General features: G+C 39.5%; 3 protein-coding genes and 1 non-coding gene across 7 annotated transcripts; 2 read left to right on the forward strand and 2 right to left on the reverse strand.

Annotated features, from left to right (window-relative positions):
• The first annotated feature begins 5,031 nt into the window (after nt 1-5,031).
• Nucleotides 5,032-8,697, forward strand: LOC4337007 (imidazoleglycerol-phosphate dehydratase). The gene is made up of 8 exons (NM_001419869.1): nt 5,032-5,323; nt 5,515-5,642; nt 6,438-6,542; nt 6,792-6,884; nt 7,346-7,420; nt 7,726-7,788; nt 7,979-8,088; nt 8,252-8,697. Exons 1-8 carry the CDS (start codon nt 5,116-5,118, stop codon nt 8,277-8,279), a joined length of 810 nt encoding a protein of 269 aa, NP_001406798.1. The 5' UTR covers nt 5,032-5,115; the 3' UTR covers nt 8,280-8,697.
• LOC4337008 (germin-like protein 4-1) lies at nt 8,633-10,549 on the reverse strand. The gene is made up of 2 exons (NM_001419870.1): nt 10,330-10,549; nt 8,633-9,596 (listed from the first exon to the last, which is right to left on the reverse strand). The coding sequence occupies exons 1-2, from the start codon at nt 10,460-10,462 to the stop codon at nt 8,965-8,967; spliced, it is 765 nt and encodes a 254-aa protein (NP_001406799.1). The 5' UTR covers nt 10,463-10,549; the 3' UTR covers nt 8,633-8,964.
• Nucleotides 10,550-13,749: 3,200 nt separating this feature from the next.
• TRNAR-CCG (transfer RNA arginine (anticodon CCG)) lies at nt 13,750-13,822 on the reverse strand. Its single transcript has one exon. It is a non-coding gene; the product is annotated as a tRNA-Arg (tRNA).
• Nucleotides 13,823-13,976: 154 nt separating this feature from the next.
• Nucleotides 13,977-17,694, forward strand: LOC9266692 (pentatricopeptide repeat-containing protein At3g14580, mitochondrial). Of its 4 annotated transcripts, XM_066310194.1 has the most exons (7): nt 13,977-14,067; nt 14,165-15,448; nt 15,552-15,664; nt 15,927-16,449; nt 16,531-16,866; nt 16,946-17,098; nt 17,190-17,694. In XM_066310194.1, the coding sequence occupies exon 2, from the start codon at nt 14,173-14,175 to the stop codon at nt 15,262-15,264; it is 1,092 nt and encodes a 363-aa protein (XP_066166291.1). In that variant the 5' UTR covers nt 13,977-14,067; nt 14,165-14,172; the 3' UTR covers nt 15,265-15,448; nt 15,552-15,664; nt 15,927-16,449; nt 16,531-16,866; nt 16,946-17,098; nt 17,190-17,694. The 4 variants fall into 4 exon arrangements, with proteins under 4 accessions (XP_066166291.1, XP_066166289.1, XP_066166290.1 ...); XM_066310192.1 differs by having other exon boundaries at nt 15,927-16,866; XM_066310193.1 differs by having other exon boundaries at nt 16,531-17,098.
• Nucleotides 17,695-18,183: the final 489 nt, after the last annotated feature.

The following is an 18,183-nucleotide window of genomic DNA, read 5'->3' on the forward strand; positions in this document are numbered from 1 at the left end:
ATGCATGTTTAGTATCATTATAGTACTTTTGTAAGACAAATATATAGATATATATATATATATATATATATATATATATATATATATATATATAGATATCTAAGCATTAAGATTTAAGAGTGAATTGCACCCACGGTGCAACAACTTGGCAGGTGGGTGCAATTTGGTGTAATAACTTGAAAAATGAGCGTTCTGGTGCAACAACTTAGTAAGAAGGTGCAATTAAGTATAATAACTTTATAAGTGATCATATAAATGCAACAACTTGCAAGGTAGGTACGATTTTGATACAATAAATTAAGAAGTTGTGACAACTTAATTATTTGGAGCATTTTTTATATAAATTCAAAATTTTAAGTACTTGACAATATACTAGCGTGGATTTGTAAACATATTTATATTTTTATCCTAATAACTAATAACTCTAATAACTAATAACTGAAAGTCAATTAAACTGGATGTAGAAATTATTATATTTCGGTTGATATTTGAGAAGGTGAAGAAAACAAAAAATTCTTAAAGGTAACTGAATGTAAATTGTATGTGCAATATAATTCTTAAAGATTAAATTCAATATTATAAGGTAATATCCATAGGATTACTGTGTATTGGCATATTGACATCGTGAAAAACCTCACCTAGTATATGCTTAGCCAAATTGATTCACCAAAATACTAAATTGTCAAGTTTTTTACTAGAACGCACCCACTTGTTAAGTTGTAACACTCGGACGTTCAATTCTCAAGTTCTTACATTATATCGTTCCCACCTACCAAGTTGTTGTACCGCGGATGTAATTTACTCAAGATTTAAATTACGGTGAACAGGATCATACGTACACGACTCCACCACTGTAGAATCAATACCGTTCTACTCTCTCATGTTCGTGCGCACCGTGAGGGGAAAATGCATGTACACTTTTCATCCGATATATTATTTTAAAAAATTAATTGTAGTAAATATAAAGGTATAATCGGATCACAAATTAGACAAACGGTTTAGGAGAAAAACAATCATTTGGAATTTGCTAACATAAAATCAAATCAACCATAGCCAAATCGGAATATGCCACGTCACCCAAATACCAAAACATGGATGGATTCATCCGGCTAAATATGCCGGATTCTACTTATCCAGTATATTGAGGAAATATTATCTTTTGTGGACCGCATCTATCTTGGCCTCTAAAAAAAAATCGGCCAGCTATCTAGCGGTGTAAGTGGCTAACCAGCGAAACCTACTTATAAGCTAAAATAAGCCACGAACCCGATTATTTTGACCTATAAGTGGGTTCGCGGCTGACCCATTTATACCCCTACAGCTATCTCCTATCTAGCTTCATCCATCCAACTAAACACACCCTAAACTATTTCCATTTTATTGTCTAAAAAATATTTAGGAGTCGGTTTAAGAGGAAGGGAGGGAGTGATCATGGGAAGAATTCTATTTGGAGTAACGCTGATGTTTCAACAAAAATTTCTTCCAAAATGATAGTATAAAATTTACGCGTGTCCGTAGGTCACTCGACCAGATATTGACATTCAGATTTGAGACGGTGAAAAAATGGATCTATTCAGATTTAGTGGTAGTTACAATTAATGTCCATCTCTCACTTTCGTGAAATTAAGCGAGATTATCAGAGATATCTTTCATTTGCCGGTGCGTGTCGGCTCAATTTGACCGTCAATAAGCACAGCTTGCAAATCGAGCACAGTGATGCAATATGATGCATGCACGGCCCAGCTGTATCGAGAGTACTGAATTGGTGTTCATATTATTAATTAAAATCCCTGTTTAATTCATTATCAAACTGACTAGAGAACAAAAAACTCGTCCTCTTATGCGGCTCTGAAAAACTAAACTTCATATAATTGTAGTAGTCAATGTGTCAAAAAGGAAAAAAAAAAGAGATCATGACATGCTGAAGGCTGACTCTCACCCACTGAAATGGATAAGAAATTCACAAGTTGAATGCATGGCTTCTCATTATTTTAGAAAGAAAAAAAATATGAGGTTGAATATGGTTTCCCATTTCTCAACTTGCATGGACAATTAATAATAACAATTAAATAATGATGCCACCTGTATATATTTTTCTAGGTGTAGCTAAGCGATCAATACGCAGTACAAAACATAGACTTCTATCTGCTTGCAATTAAACCAAACAAATTTGCTGATTTGTTCAGAGGTCAAGTTGATCAACAACTGGATGGACAGTACTGTCTCTATACCGAACCAAGTGGTACAGATTCAATTAACTGCAGCAGCATTTGCAACGCCGTTCTTCCAATTGATATACATCGATTGATCGATCGAGACCAGAAGCAAAAAAGTAATATTAATAAATGAACGAAAAGAACAATTGTAGCTTAATTAGCGTACGTATGCTTTTCGTCCAAATGCTGAAAACCCAACATTGATTATTGCCATTGCCAGTAGTCGTATATGCAGTCTGCAGGACGAACGTACTCTCGCTACGCTGCTAATTAAAACGAGGAATTAATTACTACTGTTGCAACAAGTACGTACTCCAGAGCAGTGTAGCTTGCTTCTGTTAATTAACAGAAAAATGCATTGGCAAGCAGTAGTTGCTTGTAGTGGAGCAGTATTCTTCAGTCATTGTAGTACCAAAATTTTGCAGTTAATTGCAGAGCCCAATTAAAACACTGCAGCATCATGTTCAGAATATCAATTCTGTACTTGTGTGACACCCATAATTTTCGTCTGAAAAAACTGTGATACTGAACCAGAACCAGTCCCATTTGCTTAGGCGTTAGTTATCTCTGTACCTGATGCTACAATCGAACTCCTTAATTATCCGATGATGGATCCACGTCAAACTGGTAATACAGAGTCATGAGCAGCACTGTCGTTCTGCAGTGTACTAATAAGGTTTTAGAATTTATATTCCATGGGTTGCAAATTCTCTGAAAAACTATTTCAACCTTGTGACTTGTAGGTTTGGAGAACCTTTGACTGATCATGCCTAGTAGGTCTTTTCGTCCGAATTAAATAAATTAACTACTATTACAAGGTTGAAAAGTTGCTCTAAAATATGCTATTGCAAGTTCTCTACAAACTCCATTAAGAGCGAGGCTAATAATATAGCTGACTTGTTGGCTATAAGATTTTTTTAAGACTTCTCTCAGTCCATCCATATAATAATTAGCTCTTTACGATTAATATAGGACACTTGTCTCTCACACAGAGTTTTTTGGTTCTTGTGTCTAAGCCGACTGTAAATTTACAGACCGCTTCTCTTCTCTTTTCTCCTCCACCTCAACATTTAGTCGGCTTATAACCTACTATTATACTTTTATACTTGCTCTAAGCTTGTGACTTGTAAGCTTGGAGAAAGATTGACTAGATGCATGCATGCACAGCACCTGTGCTAGTTGATGACTGTCATCATGCTGATGGCAAAAACATCTCCATAATTGTATAATTTGTGTTTAATTTGCATGGATAATGTGAGGAGATATTCAGGATTAGCAGAAAGAAGAGAGAGAGAGAAGAGTCAGAAGACAAGTTCATTACTCCCTACAAAAGCAGCAAGCAGCAGGTAGGAAAAGTACAAGTCTTCAATAATAAGCCTGCACAATTAATGGTTCCATGAATGCAGAGTGGTTCCTAGTTGAAAATTTATGCACACACAGGAGGAAGGGAGAGGTGGGGTGAGGTCGTTTTTATGGATTTAATGCACCCCCCATGCTTGCAAAGGAACAAAACACATGCACATTTATCAACCCTTGGTGATCTAAGCTTCCACCAAATCCATTTGGCTGCAGTTGGAGTTGGAGGATGGAGTACTCCCTCTTTCTTCTCCGTCATAAAATAAATCAAACTCTCGTATCTAGATATAAATTTTAATAAAAAACTATAACATCCTTCATTAACATAGAAAAATAAAAATAATATTGACCGCTGGATAGATGAAGATACTTAAGAATACAACTTCTTGATTCTTGATATTTAAAGTCCAAATTTGGGTTTGAGAAATTAATTTACTTTAAGACAGAAAGAGCAGGCTTGTGTATACAGTGCATGTCAATTTGCTCCAACTGTTGCAATTAATGCACCTTGAATGGCTCTCTCTATCTCCTCCACCCTAAAAAGAAAAATGAGATGGAAGGAGAAGCTAGCACTGTTCATTGTGATAGTGAAAGATACTAATAGGAGGAGATAATGGACTGTTCATCATTTCATTGCTATGAAGGGGCCGGGTATTTGGCATGCTAAGAATGGTGATTAACTATTGGTGTTAATTAATTTGCTGCATATGTAATCATCACTCCTAAATATGGTTAGATGTAGCTATATATAGTTCTGGACAATTATACTCGCCTGGTACGTGCCGGTATAGGATTGTGGTATTATCGAGTAGTAGTATACATGCAACTACCAGCAGGATGACATTAACCTGTATTTATTTCGTTTTAAATACATGCTTCTAATAGTAGACCCTGTTTGGAATGTGGATTAGGTGTTTCCAGTTAATTAAAGTCATGTAGTACGGATGGGCCTAAACAAGTTCAAAATTTGCAAGAAATTTAACGCTCAGAATTTTTTTTTAGCAATCCTCTACTTTACATTAGCAAGGATCTACTCAATTTAAAGAGAAATATACATATTTATTAAATTCTTAAAAACAAAAATCTCAACCGTCGTTCGATTTAATCAGTTGGTACTTACAGTTAATCAATATATAATCACATTTTGTCACATCAGTGTTAAAAGTTTATAAGATTCTTTTAAGCGCATTGTTCACCTGCACGTTTCCACAACTGCTAAATAATATTTATTTAAAGAAATTCTTTACAAAAACTGCTTTAAAAATCATATCAATTTATTTTTTAAGTATCAAAAACTGCTAATGATTCTAACTCGTTTTACCTATCTTCTCTAATCCTCCTCAAACACTCCTGGTGTCTCTCCTGGGCTTATGGCCCATCACTAGATGGGCCTAAAATGTAAGCCCGGCCCAACTACGGGATGAGCCAATGACTACGAGGGCGGGCGGAGGCCCAACAAACGCAAGGCAGTCCACACCACCCGAATCCCCTCCACTCCCCCGCGGTCACCGGCGGCGCCGGCGGCGAGCTCTCGCCGACGCCGATGACCACCGCGCGGTTCGTCTCCCCCTCCCTCTCGCGCGTGTCCCCCTCGCCGGCCGGCCGAGTCTCCGGGTCGTCGTGGTTGTCCAGGGCTGGGGTCGCCCTCCCCGCTCGGCCGCACGGTCTCTCGCTCCACCTGAGGCCGCCTGCTATGGCCTCCGCCGCCGCCGCCGGGAACGGCTCTCCTTCCGCGCCGGAGGACTCCACAGGTGGATTCTGCGTCGTCGATTAGGCTTTTGTTCTGTTGCGCTTCATGTGATTTGCTACCATGCTATGCTTGACATCTCCACTAGCAGTAGGCAGTAGCAGTAGCTATTCCAAGAGTTCTTACTCTCTTTTGTGAAAGCTAATCCTATTTAATTTGATTTTTTAAACTCTGGTTTGTGTTCGGAATTCTCAGCGTTGTCCAGGATAGGAGAAGTCAAGAGGGTGACCAAGGAGACGAATGTGCATGTGAAGATCAACCTGGATGGCACTGGTGTTGCCGATTGCAGCACAGGGATACCTTTCTTGGATCACATGCTCGATGTAAGTATGGTTTTCCTGTGGCAGCGATTGTGAATGAGGATTTCTCCTATATAGATAGAATGTGCTTGTATACTGTTGTGTGTAGAAATGTTTGGTTTTTGACTTAGGGGCTTGTCTAAAGCAAGAATATCAGTTGAACCATTCGAAGAGGAAAAGCAATTGCTTAGTGCGGAAGGGGAAACAATACCTATTAAACTAACGAAAACATCTTAGGTCAAATCCACTAAATGGTTGAATAGACGCTCTTAAGTTGCATTCACTTCAGACGTTTTTGAGTGCCACTGGTGCAATCTTATTATTGTTGGGAGAAAGTGATGTGTTGGGGCCATTAAAGCCTGAATAGGTCCTACTTGGAAAAAATCTGCCGCTTTTCAAGTTCCACGTGTTTTAGCTGCTGTTCGCTAAGAACTGTTCTATCAAGCAATTAGTTCACTATTTGGGAAATGCTATTTAGTTTTGTTTTCCTGGTATGATGTGATACATGTAACTTCCACCTATTAACTCATGTATGGCTTTGGTTATTCCACGAGCATGATAAATGACCACTTCATGTGACCAAGTCCTTTAACCTCGAATCAATATTTCAAGAGAAATCACGCAAAATTATCAACATCAGTTGCGTGTAGCAAATTGCCAGCGCTTCATTCGAAAGAAGTGTTTTTGTCTAGTTTTCTGCATTTTGAATGGTTCTACTATTGTATATGTTTCTCTTGTAGGTACCAGTCTTTACACATGCTGCATAAATATGCTCTTTTAGTCAAATCTGGCCATTAATTCTGTGTCTATAACTTACAGCAACTGGCATCTCATGGGCTCTTTGACGTATGTGTTAAGGCAAAGGGTGACACTCACATCGATGACCATCACTCAAACGAAGACATCGCTTTGGCAATTGGAACGGTAATTGTTGCTTTCACCTTATCATTTCTGCTTCTAGAAATACTTGTAGGATCATTATGAATTGAAGGTTAGGGTATCCATAATTTCATACTTCTTTTCCCCCTTCATTTGTGCAAAATTGAACGCGTTATCAACACACTATTTACATTGTTGATTGCATGCTGAATCATCAGTACTGTAAATGTCTGCAAGCTGTGTAGGTAAGCAAAACGTCTAGTATGATTGCTTTTTTATTTTTGGTACTTGTAGGCACTACTTGAAGCACTTGGAGATCGAAAAGGAATTAATCGGTTTGGGCATTTTACAGCACCACTTGATGAGGCAGCGGTTGAGGTTATACTGGTACATGCTATCATCCTGGCATTGCGTTTACATACTGCAAATGTATATACTTCCCTGCATTTCTACGTTTGTATTCATGTGGCCATAATTCTCTTATGCCATGCAAGCACATAATTGAGTTAGAGTCCTGCAATTAGTCATGAAGTTTTTAATGATATTATAATTGTCATGAGTATCTATCGTTCTGGTTTACTGGCCCATCTGCACTAATGGCATTTGAACACTTGCACTGAATGGTAATGTTTTTGTAGCACAGACCCATCTATCACACTATAACGTCATTAGCAAGAAGATGACTGCAGTCATCTGGCCTTTGTCATATATACACCAATTATTTGCCATTTTGGGTTCATCTTAGCTTAATTTTTTTTGTTAGTGCGGATATCCATGTCTACCACTTCATCAGTCAGGCTAATTGATAATGTGACTTACTCTATTATTTACTATTCCCCCATATCTAGGATCTATCTGGTCGTCCTCATTTGAGTTGCGGCTTAAGTATTCCGACTGAGAGAGTTGGCACATACGATACTCAGGTAATTCCTGAAATTATGTAGCTATTATCCTTTTTTTTTGGGAAAAACTTGTGATGGTTTCTTTTCGTCATGCCAGATCCAATATGGCTTATCCTTAATCGTCTAATGTGACATGGCTATTGGGTTGTCTTGCATCATTCGTATTCATCCTCTGACGTTCTTCCTATCATTGGACAATTCTTTTTGATGAAATATTTAAATAATACTTCTTTTTTTTTTATCATCGATGCCATGCTATCTTTTCAGTCATGTATACTCCTGCTATCATCTTAGACAGCTATTGATTTATTCACTTTGATGACCAGCTAGTTGAGCACTTTTTCCAATCTCTTGTGAATACATCTGGGATGACACTTCACATCCGTCAGGTACATATTGCTTTGCTTCAGATCAAATTTCCATCCAGTGTTGGATCATTATTACAAGAGTGCTGTTTGGCACTGAATAAATTGCATCCCTAGTTGAACATAAGAGTCAATCTTTGCTTTTCCTCCAGTTAAGCGAGCTAAGAAGTACGTATATCATACCTGAGCCTGCCTTTTCTTTGCTCTTATGAAGCTTGCTGGAAAAAACTCACACCATATTATTGAGGCAACTTTCAAAGCATTTGCTAGAGCCCTTCGACAAGCAACAGAATATGACTTGCGCCGACGCGGCACTGTCCCCAGGTTCGTTTTAGCTTATTGCAAATAGCGTTTAGGAAATTCTATGTTGTGCCCAACTACACTGTTGATGCCTGATTCAAAAACTTCACACCTGCTAAGCATATGGTTTATCTCTGACCTTTGCTGATATTGAAACATTAACGTATCTTTCTTGACTTGATCGCAGCTCAAAAGGTGTGTTGTCAAGGTCATAGTGTTGCAGGTTTGGAAAACAAGGGGTGCATGCTACTGTTCCTTGTAGATTGCAATATTCAAAGGAAACAAATGGAATGGCCTCTACAGCTCCTCGAGTCCTACTTACCCTGGGAATCTCCGTTGGTTGCGATAACAGAACATGAAGCCATTGCTAACTAGATCACCAAAAAAGGAACAAATTTAGCACTGTTCTCATGATCTATTCTTCTGTAACATTTAGCATTCGAAATAAACATGTCCGGCCGTTATTGCAATTTTGGATGCTAGATGTCTTGAGTTGTCATCTGTGTTGTCCATCAAACGGCGTGTCTAGCAGCTCAGTTTCACTCTGTATGAGTTCAGAGTTGGTCATGTTGCTGAACCTCTGTATTTTCAAGGGAATAAATAAGTTTTGCACCTACGTTTCTGCCAGACTCCAATCATATTTGCTATTCCTGTGCATAGGCAGCACATAAATATCCAACTTTGTTATTATTTCATAAAGAGGTGTAACATTTTTAGCATAATACACTGATGCGATTTCACCAGATTATTGGACACGATCGAGATGTATCCTACGTGTCAAGCCACGTAGACACGCAGCTTACATGTGTAATAAAGGTTTTATAAGATAGTAACATGCATTATGCATGACGACGACGCCGCCTTTGCATGCATTGCTAAGCGCGTCGAGAATGAGGCCGTCTATGGCGCGCCGCCGCCGGGGAAGCCGCCACCACCGCCGCCGCCAATGAAGCCACCGCCACCACCAGAGGCAGCCGGTGGCGCGGCGAACTTGGCCTGGATCCAGTCGACCTGATCCTTATCAATCATGAACGCCTTGGCGAGGACGTCGTCGAGGATGGGCGGGGTGGATCCAAACACGGCATTAGCAATGGTGATCACCCCAGGGTTCTGGCTGCTGAGCGCGGCGATGGCGACGGCCGGGACGGCGCCATTATTGAGCTGGAAGTGGATGAGACCCTGCGGGAAGACGAAGACATCTCCGGGGCCGAGCAGCTTGGTGAACTGCAAGTTGCCACCGCCCGGCTGGTTGGATGTGACGAAGCCGACGAGGAGGGTGCCCTGGAGGACGGTGAGGATCTCGGTGGCACGAGGGTGGGTGTGCGGCGGGTTTTGCCCGTTGGGGGCAAAGTCGATGCGGGCGAACGAGATGCCGAGCGTGTTGAGGCCCGGCAGCTCGTTCACCGTCACAGGGGTTACCGCGGAGCCCTGTGCGTTCACGGTGTTGCCTGGAACGCCGAGGGCTTTAGGGAGGAAGAAGTCGTTCGCCGTCACCTGCTTTGGGTTCTTGCACACGAAACCATTCACGAACACTGCATTTGCAATTTATTGTTCATAGATTAATACTTTGGTCAAACCTCTTTGACATTTATGATAAGATTTAGTCAAACATTTAAAACTTTGATCATTAATATTTTTTCAAAGAGAAATTTTACAGTTCTAAATTTTTAGTACCATCTCAAAAACTATAAAAAATATCTTTTTTAAATGATTGTTTTAAAAACATAAGGAATGGTATACGTAGATTTTCTTTGAAAAGTAATATCATAATACTATAAATTTATTGGATTTTGTAGTCAAAGTTTCATAACCATTCACAAACACTGCATTACAATTTTGCAAATTAAAGACCGAGATGATACATACGTGAAGTTCCTTATATGATTCAATATGCTGGTAAAATACCATGCCTTGGAAAATTTAAGTGTTTTCTGATGAAAAATGTGGTGCAGTAAATGTATACAGTCTCAAAAATGTTCTCATCACAAATTTGATGGTGTATTTTTGTTCTCATTTCATTACTGTATTTTTGACAAATATATATATGGTCCAACGGGCTGGCTAGTTGGGTTGCTGCAAGTTATGTTGTTATAATAAAACGTACCCAACTGCATGATGCTGAAAAGAATATGCAGTAAGCCGTTTAAATTAAACGGCGAATAACAAGTTTGTTATCAATACCGTGACTTAATTAGCACCTGACATATCCCTGTAATTTACACGTAGCAACATATATATTGATGAAATGAGTTTGTATATATATACCAGCACTGAGTTTGTCAGCAACGCAGAAATCTTGGAGCTGGCTCGGGTCAGAGGCCAGAGCACGAGGCAAGACTGAAGAACACACTACAAGTGCTACTGCTGCAAACACTGCAGCAAATGCACGAGAAGCCATGGCTTAGTTAGCTTCTTCTTCCCTAGCTAGATGAGTGTACGTTAACTCTGATGCTTTTGTGAGCTAGCTAGCTAAGTGTTTTGAGCTGCTTGTAAACTACGCAAGAGTACCAATTTATACAGGCGTAAAAGGCAACCCCTGAACCCTGAAGAAGTGGACTACTTGCATAATATACTGCTGTAGTACATGATTATATTCACTGCATTCCACTACTACTCCAAATTAATCTGTTCATTGTGTGTAGTTTGAGTAGGAATCCACAATTAAACCACAATACGAGCTAGCTGTGTCTGTGTTAATTATTACTCTTACGTAAGACACAACCTATTTTTGCTTGATTGTCTTGTTACAGTCCCACTAACTGTTTGTTTATGCAGTGTAATCACGTGCATAAATATGCATAATATATGTATCCTTGGTCTGTGGAATACCTGCACGATATGGGTGGAAAATTTGGGGAAGATAACGAAAATTTTCATACGCAGTTTCGCCCCAACATGCGTCGTGCGTCCACTAGCAAGTTAAAAGATTTCTGTAAACTCCACTACCTGCGGCGACGTTGGATATAGGATATCTCTGTTCTTAAACAAGTGTTACTTTTCACTGAAGTCTCTGAAGAAGTGACAGTTCCATATCCCTGCGGATGACATCACTAATACTCCTGGAGTATGCATGTATACATCCTTTGTGGAATGTACATGCATGCATGTACGATTATGTGCTTAATTGGAAAATCTAGCAAGATACTCCATTGAGTACAAAAAATTAGTGATTTTGGGTTAGGTGGGGTTAAACATTGCTGTCAGTACTTCTCTGAATAGGAGTGAGTAGATTGAAAACATGAAAAAAAAATTCTATTGAAAAACAATACTATCAAAATATCGAAATTTCATTTCTTTTTTTAAAGAAACCCTCGGCTTTAAGGGAAATTAAATACCTACCCAAGGTATTTCAAATAAGAAATACCTAAATTTGGATTCAAGAAAGGCCATAGAAGCAGGTCCCCTGCACAGGATGACAGGAGCTATCCCCTATGAATCGTGCCTTAATTAAGGGCCTATTTGGCACAGCTTCAACTCCAGCTCCACCTAAAATAGAAGCAGAGTTAGGTGGAGCTCTCTCATAGAATGAACTAGAGAGGTGGAGCTGGGTTTAGGCAGCTCCACAACTCCATTCTAGACCCAACTCCTGGAGCTAAATTTAGGAGTTAGAGCTCTACCAAACAGGCAACCTGTGTCTAATACACGAGGACCCTGTCTCTATAGGTCGATTCTAAGCGTAAATGTTTCTATTTGTAACCAGGATTTGAACTCGGGTTGAATCCAAACACGATCACAAATTTCATTATCTTTTCAAATATAACATATTTTTTAAATAAAAATTGGAGATTAAAGCTATATTCTACAGATAATATTGTCAATGTCCGATACATACAACAACATATTCGCTGGATTATGCAAATGGATTATTCGCTCAACGCTTCAAAAATGCATCCTTGTATTGGATTGTTTAGACCACTTGTTTTAAGGTACTGCCTTTATCCTAAAATATAACTATTTTTAGCTATCAATCTGGATAAATGTATGTCTAAAATCATAGCCACTAATGCTTATATCTTAGGATGATATTTTTTAAGTTTATATTTTAAAATATTTATTCTATCTCTATAATTAAGTAAATAATATATGTCAATTTTATCCACTCAATAATATAAACCGAACGGGCCTAGCTAGGACATGATGTTTGAGGTGGAGTACTAATTAATTCTAGAGATATAGTCATAAGATAGATCCATAAAACCATAAATATTAAATAAGAAATCCTCATAGGACATAATTGTCTGTAAATATATATAATATAATATTGTACCTCGTTCATAATTGTATTGACAAGACATATGTCTAAGGCGGTTTTTTTACTATCTCTGGTAAGTAGATTATGTGGGTAGGTTTTTCTGACTTATTTGTTGAAATATGTCTAAGGCAGATTGCAATGACGCACGTGCATAGACAATTCACAAAACCATCTCTAGTGGGGTTTTTGGATCGCCTCTAATAACCCGATGTCTAATAGTGGTCGATCATCAGTTTCTCATCGGGTGACGCCTGCGATCGTAACATAATGCTATTAGGTCATGTCCCATTTTCTAGTGATTATCCTGGATATGCATAAATTTTTGACTTTTAATTGCCCAAGATTGATGGGTGTGGCGGCTGTGCAGTGAGAAGGGGTCACATTCTCACAGATATCTTGGAAAGGAAGAGCGATATGCATAGCACCTAAACCCCAGCTTTGTGTGTGTTTATGCAGTAGAGGTTTGAGTTATTTATGAAGATACTTTCTTTATCCAATGCTAACACACTAGGACACGTATCGACCATGGGAGGTGGGACTTGGCATTTTATAAAAAAGAAGAAGAGAAGTTTGGCCAAGTTCATTCAACCATCTATTACAGAGCTAGCCTCACTATGATAATAATCTCGACATCGTAGGATGCGGTTCGTCACAAACACTCATTTTCATGCTTCTTAGGTGAGCATATATTATAACTTTAATAGCAAAATACCCATGCTTTGCTATGGGTAAAATGTCCATACTTATTAAAATATATATGGTGTTCATTTGATTCAACCAACTATTAAACTATTACATAATGTGCAAAAGTAGTGGTGCTGGGCTGGTGATAAAGCCACCACCATCACTATTGTCTTTTATAGTAGTATGGATGTTATACTTTCTTTATTTCAAAAGTATGATACCGTTGACTTTTCACATAACTTGGTCGTTCGTTTTATTAAAACTATAAATATTATCTATTCTTTAACTTGTTTTATCATCAAATAAAAAATATAATAGTAACTTATACTTTTACATGTTTATATTAAAGTTTTGAATAAGATGAGTGATCAAACATTACGAGAAAAATTAATGGTGTCATCTATTTTGAAATGGAATTAGTAGTTGATTTTAAAAACACAGTGCAAGGACTAAATATATGTACATCTTTGATAACTTAAAAAAATAATAAGATTTAAATTGACATAAATTTGAACAACCCCTTATATCTTTACTTTGTAAAAACTATCAAGATATTTGCATGCATATTCCTAGTAGAGTCTAGAGAGGCTCATTGCTGAATGTAGTACTACATCGTAATTACCACCATGTGAATCCTTTCCTGTTAGGAATTCAACGTTCAAAAACATTGTAAGAGAAAAAAAGAGAAAAAAACGACCACGATGGGAAAAAGAGAAAAAAACGACCACGATGGGAAAAAGAGAAAAAAACGACCACGATGGGACTCGAACCCACAATCTCCCGCTCCGGAGGCGAGCGCCTTATCCATTAGGCCACGCGGTCACTTCGTATAATAGCTCAGCACAAAACTTTATAAACTATAAAAAAACTATCGTACTTGGGCTTTTTGGTAAGAAAGAGCCCAAGGCCCACCATAGGCCCACCATCTTGGTCCAGTCCGCGCACCACATCGCCGCTGTCGCCCGCGGTGGCAACCACCGCCTCCTTCTCTTCTTCCTCCCCCGCCGCCGGCCGCCCGAATCCTCAAACCCCAACTCCGGTTCACCGTTCACCTCCCGCCAGCCAAGGTACTACTCCTTCACCCCCCCCACCCTCTCCTCCCTCGCTTATCTTGCGCCCGCCTTTCAAACCCACACTGTTCATGTCTTCTTGTTCTTGCCACAGCCAACAGCATGTCGAGAGCCGTGGCGCGCCGATCGTTGCCGCCGTTCTTGAGGCTGCGCTCCGCGGTGTGCGACGACGGATACTGGATCGGTAGGTTGGACCACAAGGATTGGCTTTCCCCCAACGAATTGCTCAAGATCTTCGCGAACATCAGGGATCCTAGCCTTATTACCAGTTCCTTCAAGAGAGCTTGTGATAGAAGGGATTACAAGCCCAATGAGGCACTCTATAGCATGATGATCGACAGGCTAGCATCCTGCAGGAGGTTCAGTGATGTGGAGGAGTTGCTGGCCAGGGCAAGAGCTGAGAGGTTCAGGTTTTCTGATGAGTTCTTCTACAGGCTGATCAAGATGTACGGCAATGTGGCGAACCATCCCGAGAAAGCAATCGAGACTCTCTTTGCGATGCCCGGGTATAACTGTTGGCCGTCGACCAAGACTTTTAACTATGTTCTTCACATGCTTGTGTGTAAGAGGCAGTACGAAGTTGTCCATGAGGTCTACTTGAGCGCGTCAAGGTTGGGAGTGACATTGGACACCTGCTGCTTCAATATTCTTGTCAAGGGCTTGTGTCAGTTCGGCAAATTTGGCGATGCGATTTCGCTGTTGTATGAGATGCCGAAGCAAGGTTGCGTGCCTAATGTGACGACCTACTCTACATTGATGAATTTCCTCTGTCAACATGGTCAGGTGGACAAAGCATTCGAGCTTTGTGAGAGAATGCAGAAGGAGGATATTGTTGCAGATGCAGTTGTCTACAATATTTTGATCGCTGGTCTTTGCAGAGAACAAAGGGTAACAGAGGCATTCAATTTGTTTAAGTCAATGGTTCCTAAGGGATGCTATCCCAATTCAGGGACATATCAGGTACTTCTTGATGGTCTTTTGAGCTCAGGAAAGTTTGTAGAGGCAAAGGGCCTTGTTAGCATGATGAGGGCAGAACGTATGAGGCCCGGTTTCTCATCATTCAAGTTACTGATAGATGGACTCTGTAGTGTAAACTGTTTAGACGACGCGCATCTTGTCTTGAAGCAAATGGTGGAGCAAGGTTTCGTTCCTCGGGTGGGTACTTGGACAAAACTTGTTACATCAATGTGCTAGATTGTGGTCTCATGCCAGTGATTTATGGAACAACTCAAATATTCAAATAGTAATATTTCTGATATGGTAGCTTGGTACTATTGGGGTCTTATAATGGCCAAGACCTTTTCACTAGGGCTGTATGTGATCAGGATCTAATATAGATCGGGATTGTGTGAAGCTGGGAAAGGTATTGTTCGTTTTGGTAAGTTTGTGAGATTAGATAATTATTTACAAAAAGTAACTATCTTTTGTCCACTATGAGATTGAAAATGTGAAATATCTGAAGAGAATGTATATAATTGCAGCTGATCTTCACTCTTATAGTCTTGCCTTCTGGCCTTCCCATCATTTTCTTCTGAATCTGGACCTTCTTGCCATTAAATTTCATGCATGCAACCTGAAAGATGCACATGATGAGGTATTTTGTTGTCTTTTACATCTTATGATATTGCTTTTTTTTTTCACGTCCATACCGTTTCTTTCTGGGAACAGTGTTTACAAAATAGTTTTTCGCCTCTTTCCTTTACTATGTGATTGTTGAACCATCCATCATGCCAGTACACCTATCTTCCTGCCTTCCTGGGTTTCACTGACATCTGAGACCCTCACAGTCTTGTTGAACTGTAAGTGGTGAAAATTTTTCAATCACAATGATGGACCCAGTTTTTTTTTTGTTACAGTTTTCAGAGGGTGTACTATAAGGAAAAGAATCTGGTGCGGTAAAGAAGTAACTTCATGAAGAAGTGAAGTTCAGGAGTCAGGATTAAAGGATAATAGTGGTTGCATGAGCAAGAAATTGCCTGTCTTCTGTTTTTTGCACGAAGCAACTTATCGGGCATGGCATGCATATCTATATGTTCAATTCGCATCTCTGGATTGCCCAACAAACCAACAGTTGTCTATTGGTTGATCAGGAACTAGTCTGAGATGACTTGGTCAGTTGATTGCACCAAGTAAAAGCGACTAATGTGTACGGCGTACTAAAAATAATCATGAGTTTGTGTTGGACACTTTGACATTGTAAACTATGATTAGTCAACTATCCGCACCAGAAATCTTGAATAAAAATTGCATATCTTGCAGTACAGTGCTGGTACAGAAGTACAGAACTATTGCCTATTACAGCTAACTTTAGTCTTACAATTTCTCCTGTCTCATTAACTTTTGATCTGGTGAAACATAAACTGAAAAATAAATCCTTTGGTAAGGCGATTTCTGTTTATGCCTCCAGTGTTTTAGAGCTAGTAGTTGCAATGTCATACTAATGGTTTGACAAAAGTGCAGGCAGCAACAGGGGATCTGAGAACGACGTGTCATGGGCGAACCCATCGTCGCCATCGCCATGAACGAAGCTGGAGATGATGGAGCCTCCATGGAAAAGAAGCTTATTTACATCTAATTGTTCTATCTAAGCTGAGATTTACCTTGACAGATGTCCAGACTCCACAGATCCCTGGGCTTATGCAGACTGCAGAGAAGCTGGGACATGTGTCCATGCTGATGAACTGGTGCTCAGTTTGCAAATGCCAACAAGAACAGCCGGTTAGCCACTGCACATGACAACAGGGTCATCACAATGTGCATCAATCTAGACCAGCACATGCTGCAGGAATCAGACAGGTGACTGAACGGTGCTCTGGTGCTGGAAAGTTCAGGTTTTGGCTGCTTTCGCCTTCATTTTTAACCCATCTCATTTCAGCCTGGTCGCCACTGAAAACGTGGCTATCATCGGCTTGGCTGGGTTTCCTCCTACCTAACTTCGGTATCAAATGCATCAATCATTTTCTTGATCTGAACATTGAACATTTCATCATTTCAATGAGCCCATCATAAGACGTGTACTGTTTCTGAGGTGGGCCATCTGCCATTCTGCCCCATGACCATTAGTACCACTACTAGTACTGAAACTGTTGAGCCTGACCAAATTTTCTCCTTGATTGCAGTTCCTCCAAACGCACAAAGATCCATCAAAAACTAAATGAAAAACGAGTGATTTGCAGCAAGTTAGGCAGGATGCGATCTATACTCTTGCAAGTGCATGCATAGCTGAAGCCCAATCAGAGAGCAAGAACAGAAGATTCCCAGAAATAAATAAATAGAGAAGAAAAAAAGAGGAGGAAACAGATGTAATGGATGGAAAAGAAATTCAAGTGCTGACGTTTAAGTAGGAATTGTTAGGTACAATCTCAAAATCTCTTGGCATGAAAGTGTTGACCATCTCTCTCTCTGCGCACGCGCCAATCTGAAACAATCAATCAACCGACCCAGCAGTGCTCGTTTATACTTGTAGGCTTCTGTCATCATCCTTCTTTTTTTTTTCTTCGTGTTTATTTATGGTTGGTTTTCACCGACAAAATACTGACACTTGATCCACCGATGTATCCAGATTTGATTCGTAATTGGTTTGAATCATTATACTATCGTATTTAGGAACTGATTCGAATCGTATTCCTGGTGTTGTTTAGTATTTTTACTGATGAAGTACTTACTGGTAGATTATTATTACTGTATTTTTAATTCAGAGAGACCTGTGTTTATTGGAGGCAGCACCACACATAATTGCACTGACGAATCGGTCGGCAAGGTAAAACAAGTGAGGAAGGCGCCTTGCAATCGCAGGAGCAGCGTGGCAGAATTGTGGAGCTTTGACTTGCACAAATTTGATGGCTTTATCAGTTTATTTATCGTTGCCATGGCAAGCTAAAAATATATTCTTGCGTAGATATTGCTCGCAAGCAAACTGTAGATCCTTTGGAAATACATAAAGTTGTTTCTACGATTGAATCCCTACGTAAACCCGGGACGCTAGGTGTATTCTTTATTCATTTAAATGTCAAGAATGGAAAGAACATTATTATCAAAATTTGACCTTTATTACTTGCTCACAAAATATATTTTTAAACCTATAAAACCAACTGTTTGTCTTCTTAAAAAACT

This window comes from Oryza sativa, chromosome 4, assembly GCF_034140825.1.
Source record: "Oryza sativa Japonica Group chromosome 4, ASM3414082v1".
Classification (NCBI taxonomy): domain Eukaryota; kingdom Viridiplantae; phylum Streptophyta; class Magnoliopsida; order Poales; family Poaceae; genus Oryza; species Oryza sativa.

Bases quoted from the DNA above. Each gene is read 5' to 3' on its own strand.
- LOC9266692 (XM_015779481.2), top strand. From the start codon at position 14,173: ATGTCGAGAGCCGTGGCGCGCCGATCGTTGCCGCCGTTCTTGAGGCTG.
- LOC4337008 (NM_001419870.1), bottom strand. From the start codon at position 10,462: ATGGCTTCTCGTGCATTTGCTGCAGTGTTTGCAGCAGTAGCACTTGTA. The intron at 9,597-10,329 runs GTATATATATAC...TTGCAAATGCAG, and splicing joins TGCTGACAAACTCAGTGCTG to TGTTCGTGAATGGTTTCGTG.
- LOC4337007 (NM_001419869.1), top strand. From the start codon at position 5,116: ATGACCACCGCGCGGTTCGTCTCCCCCTCCCTCTCGCGCGTGTCCCCC. The intron at 5,643-6,437 runs GTAAGTATGGTT...TATAACTTACAG, and splicing joins TCTTGGATCACATGCTCGAT to CAACTGGCATCTCATGGGCT. The intron at 7,421-7,725 runs GTAATTCCTGAA...TTTGATGACCAG, and splicing joins TTGGCACATACGATACTCAG to CTAGTTGAGCACTTTTTCCA.